General features: G+C 47.1%; 1 protein-coding gene across 1 annotated transcript; it reads left to right on the top strand.

Moving 5' to 3' along the window:
* Window positions 1–12,375: 12,375 nt before the first annotated feature.
* Window positions 12,376–13,628, top strand: LOC115995860 (F-box/kelch-repeat protein At1g15670-like). Its single transcript, XM_031235008.1, has 2 exons — window positions 12,376–12,772; window positions 12,819–13,628. Exons 1-2 carry the CDS (start codon window positions 12,517–12,519, stop codon window positions 13,586–13,588), a joined length of 1,026 nt encoding a protein of 341 aa, XP_031090868.1. The 5' UTR covers window positions 12,376–12,516; the 3' UTR covers window positions 13,589–13,628.
* The last annotated feature ends 243 nt before the right edge of the window (window positions 13,629–13,871 follow it).

Genomic DNA, 13,871 nt, shown 5'->3' with positions numbered 1-13,871 from the left:
TAAAGATATGGGGGTGATTATTCCACCCAATATTTTCAAATTTCAAATACAGCATCTCTAGACTCTTTTAGTACATGAAAAATGTTACCGTACTTATTTGATGTAGGTCGGTTTTCTAAATTAAACTTTGGCGTATATTTTGTTTACGGGTTTACACGTTAGGAATGAAAATCAAAATTATAATTGATATTTGATTGACAACGTTTTAAAACATAATTACGGAATTTAATTATTTTTTTAATTAAAAATTTCATTTCCTAATTAAAAAAGAGTAATTAAAAATTCACAATATGACTTCACAAATCACAATAAACCACAAGTAAAAGGTGAAAAAACATTTTAAATTAATCTATTGTTAGGGGGCTTTGGAGGGATTTGGATCTTAATCCATATGTCTTCATCCCCAATCTGGATCCTCATGTCTTCTTCACTAGTGCTTTATTCACTGGAATTGGAGTTGTAGCATTTAAATTTGGACTTCACCATAATATCCTAACTCCCAAGGAGATGAGAATATTGTCTTTCTTTTGTGAAGGTGTAGAAGTAAACTCATCAAGTTGTGTTATATATGTATCATTGGTTGTGTGACTTGGATTTCATCAACTTGAGGACCATATCCAACAACTCTGGCTTGTTCTTGATTAACAATTTCTTGTTGAGTTGTGACCTTAGATGCATTTTTCTTGTTCCTAACACTTTTCTTGGGATGAAAGTGCATATCAACCATCACGAAAAAAAATAATAAAAATAAAAAAATAGAAAATGATAAAAATTTCATAATCATGGACAAGTAAAATAGATTAGTACTGATAGGGATAAAATCCGGTCTCCGTTTCCCGACTTCTCGATCTAAGTAAGGACTCAGTCGGACCCTTAGATTCTACTCCCGGTTTACTGAGCCTGGTACTCCACACTCCGGGCCGCCTCAGCGACCCTGGCGGGGATTCGAAATAGGGATCTCACGTCCTCATATCTATCGTAAGCGCATTGGACCGATAGCGTGACCGGTGCATGTCTGCCACGCGTCCTGCATGCAGCCAGACCGAAATAGGCCTGGCTGAAGCCGCTATAAAAGGCGCATTTAATGTAGACCAAAGGACTTTTGGCTATTTTCTTCTAGAACAGTAGCTAAAGAGACCGGGAACTTCTGACCCACTGTCACGTAGCTCGGTCTCACCTAGAGTATACTACCCTGTACTCTGCCCAATATTAATACGAGTATTCTGATCCGTATTTTACCGTATCATTTTGGCGCCGTCTGTGGGGAATCGAAGCACAAAGCCGCATTCTTTCCTGCCCGACTTCGATCTCCATCCATGTACCCTTACATGGACTATTTTGCCGCTGCTGACCCCGAGCAGGAGGCACCATTCGATTTGCGTTCTCGCCTCAGTTCCAGAGGCAACCCGAACAATACTATCAGCCCACCGCCAGCCGAGCCCGTCAACGTTATCCACCCCCCTCAAGCTTTTCCCATCCCGGTCGGTCCGGCACCGTATCAGTACCCGGCGTACCCATTCGACTCGACCGCTCAGTGGTGGACAAATTCCCCCCGTTTTTACCAACCATACGCCCCCTCTTTCCCGTTCCAACCGGTTCCGCCAACCCAACCGCAGGCTCAGCCTCCAGTACCACATCCGAACACCACGTCAGCCGAGGCCGCAGCCACCCATTCGCCCGCGTTGAGGAGAGCACAGTCGGAGAGGCGACCGGTAACTTCCAGATTACAAGAACCGACCCCGACGCGCCGCCCCGCGCTGTCACGTTTAAGTGTGTCTGGTTCTAGGCAACCTGCAACCCGGGAGAGAGCGCCGCGAATCAGCGTTCTAGACCGAATTAACCCGCCGATGGAGAGAGGGGGCAGATCTTTGCACATGCCAACCGTGAGTGAAGCTGATTCGAGCGAGGCCAGTTCGTCAGACTCCTGTCACCGCGGTCACCGTGACCCAACCCGTTCATCCGGACTCTCACGGGGAATACTTGATCAGGTCCGAGCGGAGTTTAACAAATGGAATCGCGAGGAAGGGATCAATCGACCCATCAATCGAGCCAGCAATCTGCTCCGTACGCCCTTTACACAAGAGCTCATGAGTGAGCCATACCCGATAGACCTACGCGTCCCTGGAGACAAAGAGTACGCTGGTAGATCGGACCCTGAACAGCATGTTAACCTCTACTACGGCAACATGCTGATGATGGGGGTATCCGAGGCCGTCATGTGTCGGGCGTTTTACTCGACACTGTACGGCGTCGACGTACAGAGAGTCATGGTGGATACAGGGTCGAGAGTGAATGTATTGTATCTAGATGTTTTCCGAAAGCTTCAGTTAGATCGATCCCAGCTGACACCTGTCAGAACGCCGCTCTCGGGCTTTACGGGAGCAATGATCCATCCGGAGGGAGTCGTTCGTCTGCCCGTCGAGGTCGGGACCGTTCCGAGGGTTCTCCGGGTGACCATGGAATTTGTCGTCGTTGACTTGGCGTGCGTTCATAACGCCATTTTAGGCAGGCCGGGGATATCTCAGCTCGGCGCAATAATATCAATGCCACATCTATGCATGAAGTTCCAGACTCCGGAGGGTGTGGGTTTGGTCAGAGGAGACCCCCAATCAGCGAGGCGATGTTATGTCCGGGCTGTACATAAACAAGATGCCAGCACGTCCCGGGTGAATACTATCAATAAGAAGGAAGACGCCAAGTTTGAACGCCCCGAGCCAGCGGAGGAGGTCGAGTCGGTAGCGCTGTCAGACTCCCGGTCGGAACGTACTGTGACGATCGGCTCGGCCCTATCATCTGATCTCCGGATCGCAATCATCGCCGTCCTTCGAGAATACGCCGATATCTTTGCTTGGGGCCCTGAAGATATGCCTGGGATCGACCGCCAGACGATATGCCATAGATTAGCCGTCCGCCCGGGCTCCCGACCAGTCAAGCAGAAACAACGGCATTTGGCCTCTGACCGACGAGTTTTCGTCCGCTCTGAAACGAAGTCCTTAGTAGCCGCCGGACACATACGGGAGGTTCAATACCCTGAGTGGTTGGCGAACGTGGTTCTCGTCCCTAAGCCCCCGGCTTGGAGGATGTGCGTGGATTATACGGACCTCAACAAGGCGTGCCCACTAGACCCGTTCCCTTTCCCGAGTATCCACCAGATGGTCGACGAGACCGCAGGCGCCGAGCTCTTAAGTTTTATGGACGCTTTTAAGGGCTACCACCAGGTGATGATGGCCGAAGACGACGAAGCCAAGACAGCATTCATTACTCCAGACGGTCTATACTGTTACCGGGTTATGCCGTTCGGTCTCCGCAATGCCGGCGCAACCTACCAGAGAATGGTGAACACCTTGTTCGGAGAGCTGATCGGTAAGACGATGGAGGCCTACATCGATGACATGTTAGTAAAGAGTAAAGACAAGCATGACCATGCATCCGACCTGAGACGGAGTTTTGAGATCATGAGACATAACCGGTTGAGACTCAATCCAGCCAAATGTACTTTCGCGGTCCAAACCGGGAAGTTTCTCGGGTTTATGATGACAAGGAGGGGAATCGAGCCGAACCCCGCGAAGGTGAAGGCGATAATCGACATGAGGCCGCCTGCTACAGTTAGAGAAGTTCAACAGCTAACCGGTCGGTTGGCCGCCCTGAGCCGCTTCCTCTCGAAACTTGCCGAGCGGGCACACCCGTTCTTCCAGACACTGAAGAAGACAGCTGCCTTCAGGTGGACTGATGAGTGTCAACGGGCTTTTGAAAGTTTGAAAGAGTATTTGGCCTCGCCGATAGTGTTGTCCAGGCCGGAACCCGGTGAAGAGTTACAGATTTATCTCTCCGCGTCAGACCGCGCTATCAGCGCAGTGCTCTGCCGAACCGACCCTGAAGGGGTGCAGCGCCCGGTTTATTACATCAGCCACGCTCTCCAGGGCCCCGAACTGCTGTATACCCGGCTGGAGAAGGTCGTATTCGCGTTGTACACGACCGCGAAGAAGTTAACACCATACTTTCAAGGTCGGGTGATCCGGGTGCTCACTGATCAACCAATAGGGACCATACTCCGGACGACCACCTCCTCCGGTCGGTTAATTAAGTGGGCAATGATGTTGACCCAGTTCGCAATCGAATACACGCCGAGACCGGCCATCAAAGGACAAGCCGTAGCAGATTTCGTCGTAGAATGTTCAGCACGTGATGGCACCACCCCGGTGACCTCTGATACCGCCCCAATGGAATGGGAAATTGCAACAGATGGGTCAAGTTGCAAGCAGGGTGCCGGCGCTGGTATAGTTCTCACCTGCCCGGAGGGCTTCAAAGTTTATTACGCAATGTTGCTTGCTTTCTCGCCGACCAACAATGAAGCGGAGTACGAAGCCTTCATAGCCGGTTTGCGACATGCCCGCTCTCTAGGGGCTCGGCACGTGAGGATCCGAACTGACTCGGCCCTGGTCGTCGGACAGGTCACCGGCGCTTTCGAAGCAAAAGGAGAACGGTTAGCCAGGTACAGCGACCACGCTTTATCCATTATGGGATCGTTCGACGCTTGCACAGCCGAGCACATTCCACGGGCCGAGAATGCAGATGCGGACATGTTATCCCGACTATCACACGAGTCTCCGGAATATATATCGAAGGTCGCCCGGGTGGAGGAGCTCCAGACTGCTTGCGTGGATGCGCTTCCCGTGATACCGGTTGACGCAGAAACGGATGATTGGATCACCGACCTCCGTTCATATTTAGAAACCGGCACCTTACCAGAGAATGAGCAGAAGGCCAGGAAAGTAAAGCTGCGAGCTCCCCGATTCCAGATAGTCGACAATCGCCTTTACCGGCGGTCTTATGGAGGGCCTCTGATGAGATGTCTAACCCGCTTTGAGGCCGAACTTGTGATGGCCGAGCTGCACTCCGGACTTTGCTCTGCCCATCAGGGGGGCCGGGCTTTGGCGAGAAGAATAATGCTGATTGGCTACTATTGGCCGTCGATCCAATTAGACTGCGAGGCGCTAGCAAAGTCGTGCGAGTCCTGTCAACTTTACGCCCGAGTCCCGGGCAGGCCGGCCACTTTTTATCATCCGGTTAGTTCTGCAATACCGTTCGCCAAATGGGGGGTAGACATCTTGGGACCTTTCCCGCAGTTGACCGGTCGACGTCGCTTCATAATCGTCGCTGTGGACTACTTTTCGAAATGGGTCGAGGCCGAACCATTAGCGACGATTACATCTCAGCAGTGCGCCCGATTTATATGGCGAAATGTGATCTCCCGCTTCGGAGTTCCAGTTCAGTTGGTGACCGACAACGGAAAGCAGTTCGAGAGCGAGTATTTCCAAAATTTCTTAGCAACGGTAGGCACTAGGTCGCTCCGTTCTTCCGTAGCATATCCTCAAGGGAACGGTCAAGTGGAGAACGCTAACCGAACCATCCTGGAAGGGCTGAAAAAGAAGTTGCATTCGGCCGGACGAAGCTGGGCGGACGAGCTCCCGTATATCTTGTGGTCGTACCGGACTACGCCCCGGGAAGCAACAAAGGAAACGCCTTTTGCACTAGTCTACGGCGCCGAAGCCCGCCTGCCAGTGGAAGCATGGATACCGACCTCTCGAGAGCGGAGCTATGATGAGAACGGCAATGACTCCTTGATAGTCACCGGGTTGGATTCTGTGGAAGAAAGGAGAGAGGCCGCAGCCCGAAGGGTTGAGGAATATCAGAAGAAATTGAAAGCACACCGCGATCCTAAAGTGCGCCCCCGGTACTTCCAGGTCAGGGATTACGTGCTGCGAGAGAGACAGGCCAGCAAACCGCTAGAGGGCGGGAAATTGGCCCAGAGTTGGGAAGGACCATACGTCGTTTCCGCTGTGGTGAGACCGGGGACCTACCGGCTCGAGACCACCACTGGCAAGCCAGTTGACCGCATTTGGAATTCTCAGCACTTAGTTCATTTCTATCAGTAGATTGTAATAGGGCCGGGAGCCTGCGCGCCCCGTTTTATTTTGGCCCTGCGTGGCCGGTTTAAATCGACTTTGTGTAGTTTCGTGGAAATGTAGCACCGACCAGTTGTGTGCTCACCCCGGGAGTAAGGTGCCCGGTTACCGGTCTTCGGACCTTAACGGTGAGAGCAAGGTGCTCACCCCGGGAGTAAGGTGCCCGGTTACTGGTCTTCGGACCTTAACGGTGAGAGCAAGGTGCTCACCCCGGGAGTAAGGTGCCCGGTTACCGGTCCTCGGAACTTAACAGTGAGAGCAAGGTGCTCACCCCGGGAGTAAGGTGCCCGGTTACCGGTCCTCGGACCTTAACGGTGAGAGCAAGGTGCTCACCCCGGGAGTAAGGTGCCCGGTTACCGGTTTTCGGACCTTAACGGTGAGAGCAAGGTGCTCACCCCGGGAGTAAGGTGCCCGGTTACCGGTCTTCGGACCTTAACGGTGAGAGCAAGGTGCTCACCCCGGGAGTAAGGTGCCCGGTTACCGGTCTTCGGACCTTAATGTAAAGCAAGTGTACACAAGAAATAAATAAAGCAAAAGCTGTGTGAAAGCGGCTCCAAGGCCGTTAAAATGAGTATTGCTCGACACAACGAGGCCGGGCTCTCGAAATTAAACGACTCAATGGCCGTCAAAATGAAATAATACCCGGCACAAAGAGGCCGGGCTCTCGCGTTTACTGTCTAAGGGCGTTCGGCCGACTGCTCGATCCCGGGTTCCGTCGCACCCTCTGCCGTTGGTCCAGCATCGGGGGCTTCCGCTTCCTCCGCCGTTGGTCCAGCGGAGATGTCGGTGAAAGTGACCGTTAGTACTTGCCCCTCAGGGGCGGTTGAGAATGGCGTCGGACCAGGGTCGGGCACCTCTTCGGGAAGCACGGCCAATACCTTGTGGAGGTCGTCGTCGTCGATCGAGACTTCTAAAGCAGCTCGAACGTCGTTCTGCATGGCTCGACGACCATTGTTGAATGCCCAGGTCCCGAACTCGTACATTAAGTCCTCCCCGACCGGCGTGCGCGAGATGGCCGTAAGAACGGCCTCCCCAGTCTCCCGCCCTCGGCAGATATGCTTAGCCAGGAGGACGGGATCCGTTAAAACCTTCTCGCCGAAATCCGCCCGTTCCAGGATCCTCCGCCCGGTCTCTTCGGCCGTCTTCAGTTTCCCCTTGAGCTCTTTAATCCGCTGTTCCCTCTTAGCGAGGGACCTCTTGAGCGGGGCCACGTCCCGACGAAGAATCTCGTCCCCGTCCTTGGCCCGGGCGTACAGATCGGTGACCGAGTGCGCCATCTAAAAGAGAAGGGCGGTGAGAAGACCGGTAGACGCTAACAAGAACACGATTAAACACTAGTTAAGAAGACCGATACCTGGATGAGGTCACGAGCGATGCGCTCTCCCACTAGGGCGGTCGACCACCCGCTTGTCTTTTCCGGAGGAGGAGCCGCGGCGCAGATCCTTGTTAGCAGAGCGGCTGGGGATTCGTCCCCGTGCTTCATGAGCACGTCGATCACGGGCGTCGTGGACCCGGACCCGTCACGACGGGGGCGTTTTACGACCGCAACCTCCTCGACCTCGAGGATCTCTTTCTCTTTCCCCCGCTTCATAGCCCGGACCGCATCCTGTTCGCTGTTCAAATCGGCCGGGTGGGTTGCGTCCAAAGGCAGACCGACGGGTACGGGCGCCTCGCCGGCAGGTTCCGCGGGCTTCGAGGGCTCGGCCTTCTTAGCCCCTAGACTGATCTTCTTGGCGGGTGCAGGCGGACGAGCCGATACCGGGAAGCTTCTCATGGCACCTAAAAAGAAAGAGAAGGCAAAATAGATTTAGTATACCGACCTTCATAAAACCGACCTCGGATCGGTAAGCCTTACAAACCTTGTGACCTAGCCTCCGGAGGGGGAGGTCTGACGGCAACTGTCACCACCGCCCTCTTAGGCGTATACTTCTCGGGCAAGTCGTATCTGGGGGGCTCGAGATTTGCCTCCAGGTATTCCTCGGGAGATCGGAAGACCTCGTACTCGTATTCCTCGGCGGAAATTTTTATGGCCGCGTCATCTAGAGCCCGGCTTTTCTTAGGCCGTTTGTGCTCTGTTGCGAACTCTGGCCATTCTCTGTCAATGGGAAGCGGCCACGGGTATTGGACCGACAGGATCCGGTCTTTCCAGCCTCTATTGTTTTCGGGCAAGTGTAAGATTTTGCAGAAGTGCTCACGAGACTGTATGCACAGGACGCCACCCCCATGCTTCATAGATAGAGGTCGAACCGAGAAGAGGTACCGGAAGAGCTCTAAAGTCGCCGGGAGACCGTGGCGGTTACATATTTGCGGGAAACATGCGAGAGTACGGTGAGCGTTAGGGGCAATCTGCCCGGGCAAAACGCCATAGTACTTCATGAAACCCAGCAAAAAGGGATGGAACGGGAAGGTCAACGGGGCCTTGATGGAATCCAAGTGCATCCCGAGCCAGTCCCCGTGCGTCCGGTCGACGACGCTCCCTAATGACCGTTTGGTCTCATAATTAACAGTTCCGGTCAACAGGGCCGAGGCTTCCTCGATCTCCCCGCGAGTGAGAAGACTAGTGTGTCGCCGCAGGCCGCTGCTGTCTAGTCGGATCCTACTGGCGGCCACTAGAGGAGTAGAGTCGACCGGTAGACCGGCGAACCAGTCCCTACCATAGGCCGTAGGGGCAGGCTTCCCTCGACCTGAGGGCCCTGCTTCCATGGAAAGAGGCTCCATAACGGGCCGAGAGTCTGCTTCGTCATTATCAGCCCTCGGTTGGTTATGAGCCCGGACTGAGCCCTCGGGTTCCCCAGAGTAGGTGTCTATGGCGTTGAGGTCAGAGTCATAAGTCGAGACCGTGAACGATCCGACTTCGACCGAGCCGCCGTAGCTGTGGTTGGATAGGTTTTGACTATCCGATCCGCTCATGGCTGTACCTAGCAAGGACAGGGAGGTGTCTTACTAAGGTTAGCCCGGGGCTCGAGATCACCCGAAATCAAAAAACGAATGTACCTACGAGTATAGGCAAAGGAAGTTACCTGTCAGAGAAAACTCGAAAACGTGCTGAAGTCGACAACGCTAAGCTCGGGAAGTTTAGATAGCTCGGGAAGCTCTGAGTTTTTCTCGTTCGTAAAAGCCGGAAACGCCGTACGCACCGCGCTTTTATAGAGGGAAGAATAAGGAGCCGACGGTTCGGTTCCCCAAGGCGTAGGTCTAGCTTAGGCCCAAGTTCCGAGGCTCGTGTGAACGCGACACGTGGACACTAGGGCTGACGACACCCGCTGATGATGTTCCCTCCCCGTTCTGATTGGTCAACAGTGGATGGCGCAACCCGGAACTGGTCATACAGCCCGGACTTTTCCCCCGGAGGTCGTAAAAGACCGGGCTGGGGGGCTAGATGATAGGGATAAAATCCGGTCTCCGTTTCCCGACCTCTCGATCTAAGTAAGGACTCAGTCGGACCCTTAGATTCTACTCCCGGTCTACTGAGCCTGGTACTCCACACTCCGGGCCGCCTCAGCGACCCTGGCGGGGATTCGAAATAGGGATCTCACGTCCTCATATCTATCGTAAGCGCATTGGACCGATAGCGTGACCGGTGCATGTCTGCCACGCGTCCTGCATGCAGCCAGACCGAAATAGGCCTGGCTGAAGCCGCTATAAAAGGCGCATTTGATGTAGACCAAAGGACTTTTGGCTATTTTCTTCTAGAACAGTAGCTAAAGAGACCGGGAACTTCTGACCCACTGTCACGTAGCTCGGTCTCACCTAGAGTATACTACCCTGTACTCTGCCCAATATTAATACGAGTATTCTGATTCGTATTTTACCGTATCAAGTACCATTATTAATTTCTTTTGTTCCAAGATCCTGAGGACATTTTCTTGAGTTAATGAATGCTTCCTAGCACTTTTTGCAATGCTTAACCAACAAACTACGATTCACATGTGTTTCATGTTTTGGTATTTCATATCTGCTTCTCTTGCTCAACTTTTTGGGCCTGCTAGCTTTTTTTTTTTTTTTTTTTTTTTTTTTTTTTTGGTGCAATGGATGTAGTGGTGGTTCTTTTTTTGACCTAGGCCATTCTATAGTTCTAGCAAGTTGTTTGATACTCTTTCCATAGGTAGTTTGGATCGTTCATATGCCCATATAGATGGATCAAATAATTATTCTTTCACTTTTTACGTAGGTACATGATGATCTACCTATATAGATGAATCAAATTAGTTTTCACTTTTTACGTAGGCAGAGACGGAGCTAGTGTAGGGCAGCTGCACCCCCTCCCCCATCCTACCCCTTTTTATATATATATGTATGCATATATACACATATATAGCATTAAAGTGTATATAAAACTTATATTTATGTTTAAATTGTTAATAGTTTGAGTAGCTTAGTTGGTTGAACTTCAAAAAAAAAAAAAAAAAAAAAGCTTAGTTGGTTGAATTTCAAATTTGATGTTAGAAAGTCTAGGTCACATGTTCGATCTCATTAGCAACACTTATTTTTTTATTCAATCTCTTTCATCCATTCACAAAATAAATTAAATATTTTTTTTTAGAGTACCTTAGAAATTAAAATTATAAAGTATTTATGAATAGTGTTATTCAAATTATTTTATCTAAGTGATTATGTTTAATATTTTGTTATAACTATTTTCACATTTTCGCCCTACTCAAGTATATTTTTGACTCCGAACATAACTATTGTAACCTATCAAAAATATTCTATTGAGTAGCTTAGTTGGTTGAATTCCAAACTTGATATTAGAAAGTCTAGGTCACATGTTCAAATCGCATTAGCAACACTTATTTTTTTATTCAATGTCTTTCATCCCTTCACAAAATAAATTAAATATTTTTTTAGAGTACCATAGAAATTAAAATTAAAAACTATTTATGAATAGTGTTATTCAAATTATTTTATCTAAGTGATTATGTTTAATATTTTGTTATAAATATTTTCATATTTTCACCCACTCAAGTATATTTTTGACTCTGAACATAACTATTGTAACCTATCAAAAACAATATTCTATTGTAATTTATAATGTATTTTGTATTTTAACCTTATTATATACGGTTGTTTGATATTTTGTCATTGATGACATATCTAACATAATTTAAATTTCACCCTCACTCAGTCGATTTTCTGGTTGTCCCTGTACGTAGGCACATGTTTTAACCTAAGTTATCCCTTATATGAATATCATTTAAAAGATCCCGATTGAATTTTTTTAATGATATATTTTTATACATTAATTTTATTTGTACAAAAGGAAAAAAAATAAATTAGAAAAAAATTAAGGAGAAAAAATATGAATCTATTGGGTGCATGTTGCTATATATATCATGCTTCATCTATAACTATTGTATAAAATATGTATTAAAACCTTTAAAAAATTCTTAGAATTTGTCTACCAAGAATATATTCAACCATGACTTTTAAAGACTTTAAAGAGATATGTACTTAATCAAAATTTTTTTTATAAACTTAAAGTGAAGAATTTCTAATGATTTTCATATAATTTCTTTTCACTTTTATAAACATTTTACTCTATGAACGTCTTTATGTCAAATATTTATTGACTTTTACTGACTTTTAAAATACCTTTTCATAGAGTTTCTGCAATGCCAATTCGACATAATGTCATATTCTAAAAATAGGATCATAGTTATTTATTAAGATGTGATGTCCAGTCTAGTAAAACTCTAGTTAACCAAAAGTATTAATTGTTACCAAAAAAAAAAAGTAGAGTATTTAATGTTTGGGGGGAAAGTATTTAATTGTTGATTTTAACCATGAATCTTGATTGATTGAGAGATTTTAAAATTATTTAAATTTTTAATTTTAATAATTTAATATTTTTCTTCATAAACTCTTTTTTAATAAGTTAAATGTACTTTTCTTTCTTGTTGTACAAATAAAATTAACATATAAAAACATATTATTACAAAACTCTAATTGAGATCTTTTAAATGACACTTATATCATTTCTTTTATATTTTTAATTAGCCTACATTTACACTGATAGTGATTTAATATAATTGTAGTTTAATTAAAAATAAAAAATAACATTATTTCTATTTTTTAAATAAAAAATATCATTTAAATTTTTTTAATGACATATTTTTATATTGTTAATTTTATTTTACAAAATAAAAAATAAAAAATATTAATTTGTTAAAAATTTATAAGGTGTTTTAATCTTAACTAATAACTAGCATGATACCCATATGATATACGATTAAAAGTCTGAATCGAATACAATGTCTAAATTAAGTAATACTTTACTTTTTTATTTTGTTTAGAAGTTTAAATTAAATACTATTAGGATTTGTAAAAATTTGAATGGAATAATTCCAAAAGTATAATAAAGTTTTTAAAAGTTTGGATCCTATACAACTTAGAATTCGGCAATCCTAAAAAAGCTACATTGGTGTTGGCCCCAGAGCTTAATAAAGACGCTATTTATTGTTTCCTTTCATCTTCAAGAACACAAAATTCTCAAATTTAATAATCCGAAATTCTGCTCCGATCATCCCTTGCTTTTCTCTGTGTTCTTTCAATGGAGATAATTCCCGGTCTTCCCAACGACGTAGCTTTTGAATGTCTTATTCGGATTTCGTTTGATCAGTTCCACAAGGCTGCATCTGTGAGTAGAGCATGGAACGCTGTGATTAAGCAGCCGGAGTTTCACCGGCGCTGGGAAGTTTCGGGTCTAACCCGACCCGTCATTGTCATGGCTCAGTCAATGGATGGTTTAATCAAATCGAATTTGTTTAAGGTTTACCGGCTAACGCTATTCGAGCCGGCCTTAGCCGGTAAAAAGGCATTGGCGCAATTTTCCGCCGATACCGGAGATGGTAGAAGGGATGCCGGTGTTTTGTGGGGTCGCCGGGATTGGGCCGGAGCTGGTGGTGATCGGCGGGTGTGACCCGGTGACGTGTCGGGTTCAGAATTCAGTTTTCATCTACAACTTCATATCCACCACGTGGCGGCGCGGCGCCGATATGCCCGGCAAGGATCGCCTGTTCTTCGGGTGCGCGGCGTCGGAGGAGGACGGGACAGTGGTGGTCGCCGGTGGACACAACGGGGACAACATGTCACTGAAATCAACGTTGGCGTATGACGTGGCAAGGGACACGTGGACAACGTTGCCCGACATGTCAATCGAGCAAAACGAGTGCAGGTGCGTGTTCCATCTTGGCAAGTTCCACATCCTCGGCGGCTATAACATGGACACACAAGAGGACTCCAAACAACCCGTTGAAACACTCGACCTTGTCACCCGCCAATGGCGGGTAATAAACGACACAGTCACAGACTACGCGATCATATCGGCGCAGGCTACCTATGTAGAGATTGATGGGGTAATATATACAATCAAGGGAAAACGCAACGTGGTTGCATTAGAGGACGCCACATGGGTGTTCGTCTCGCGGGTCCCAAACAATACAAGCCGCGTGGCATATGTGACAGGGTGGCAGGGGAAGATGATGGTGATTATTGAAAATGCAGAAAATGGTAGAGCTAAGAGAGCTTATGTGCTGGAATTGAAGACTAAGAAATGGACCAAAGTAAAAATCCCAAGTGAGTTTCGCGGCTACGTTGAATCCGGTTGTTGTATACACATCTAAAGGGAGCAATTTTTGTCCTTAAAATTACACTTTTATTTTTAATACATACATGTCTTAGATGATTGAGATTCATTATGTTACATTTCATGTCTAACAGTACGTTTTGAAAATAAAATATATGGTTTCAATGCAAAGTGATCGAAAATATGACATAAAATATATGGTTTCAATGCAAAGTGATCGAAAATATGACATTAAAAAAGCTATCCATTAAATGTGGCAAAAATAATTCTTGAGAATTAATTGTAGAATTAACCAAATAGTTGTTTGACTAAAGTGGAAA

This window comes from Ipomoea triloba, chromosome 11 (assembly GCF_003576645.1).
Source record: "Ipomoea triloba cultivar NCNSP0323 chromosome 11, ASM357664v1".
Classification (NCBI taxonomy): Eukaryota; Viridiplantae; Streptophyta; class Magnoliopsida; order Solanales; family Convolvulaceae; genus Ipomoea; species Ipomoea triloba.
The sequence above is the reverse complement of the archived record's forward strand: the minus strand, read 5'-3'. Positions and strand labels throughout refer to the sequence as shown.

Excerpts from the sequence above, each read along its gene's own strand:
- LOC115995860 (XM_031235008.1), top strand. The coding sequence starts at position 12,517 with ATGGAGATAATTCCCGGTCTTCCCAACGACGTAGCTTTTGAATGTCTT. Across the intron at positions 12,773-12,818 it reads ATTCGAGCCGGCCTTAGCCG|AAGGGATGCCGGTGTTTTGT; the intron begins GTAAAAAGGCAT and ends CGGAGATGGTAG.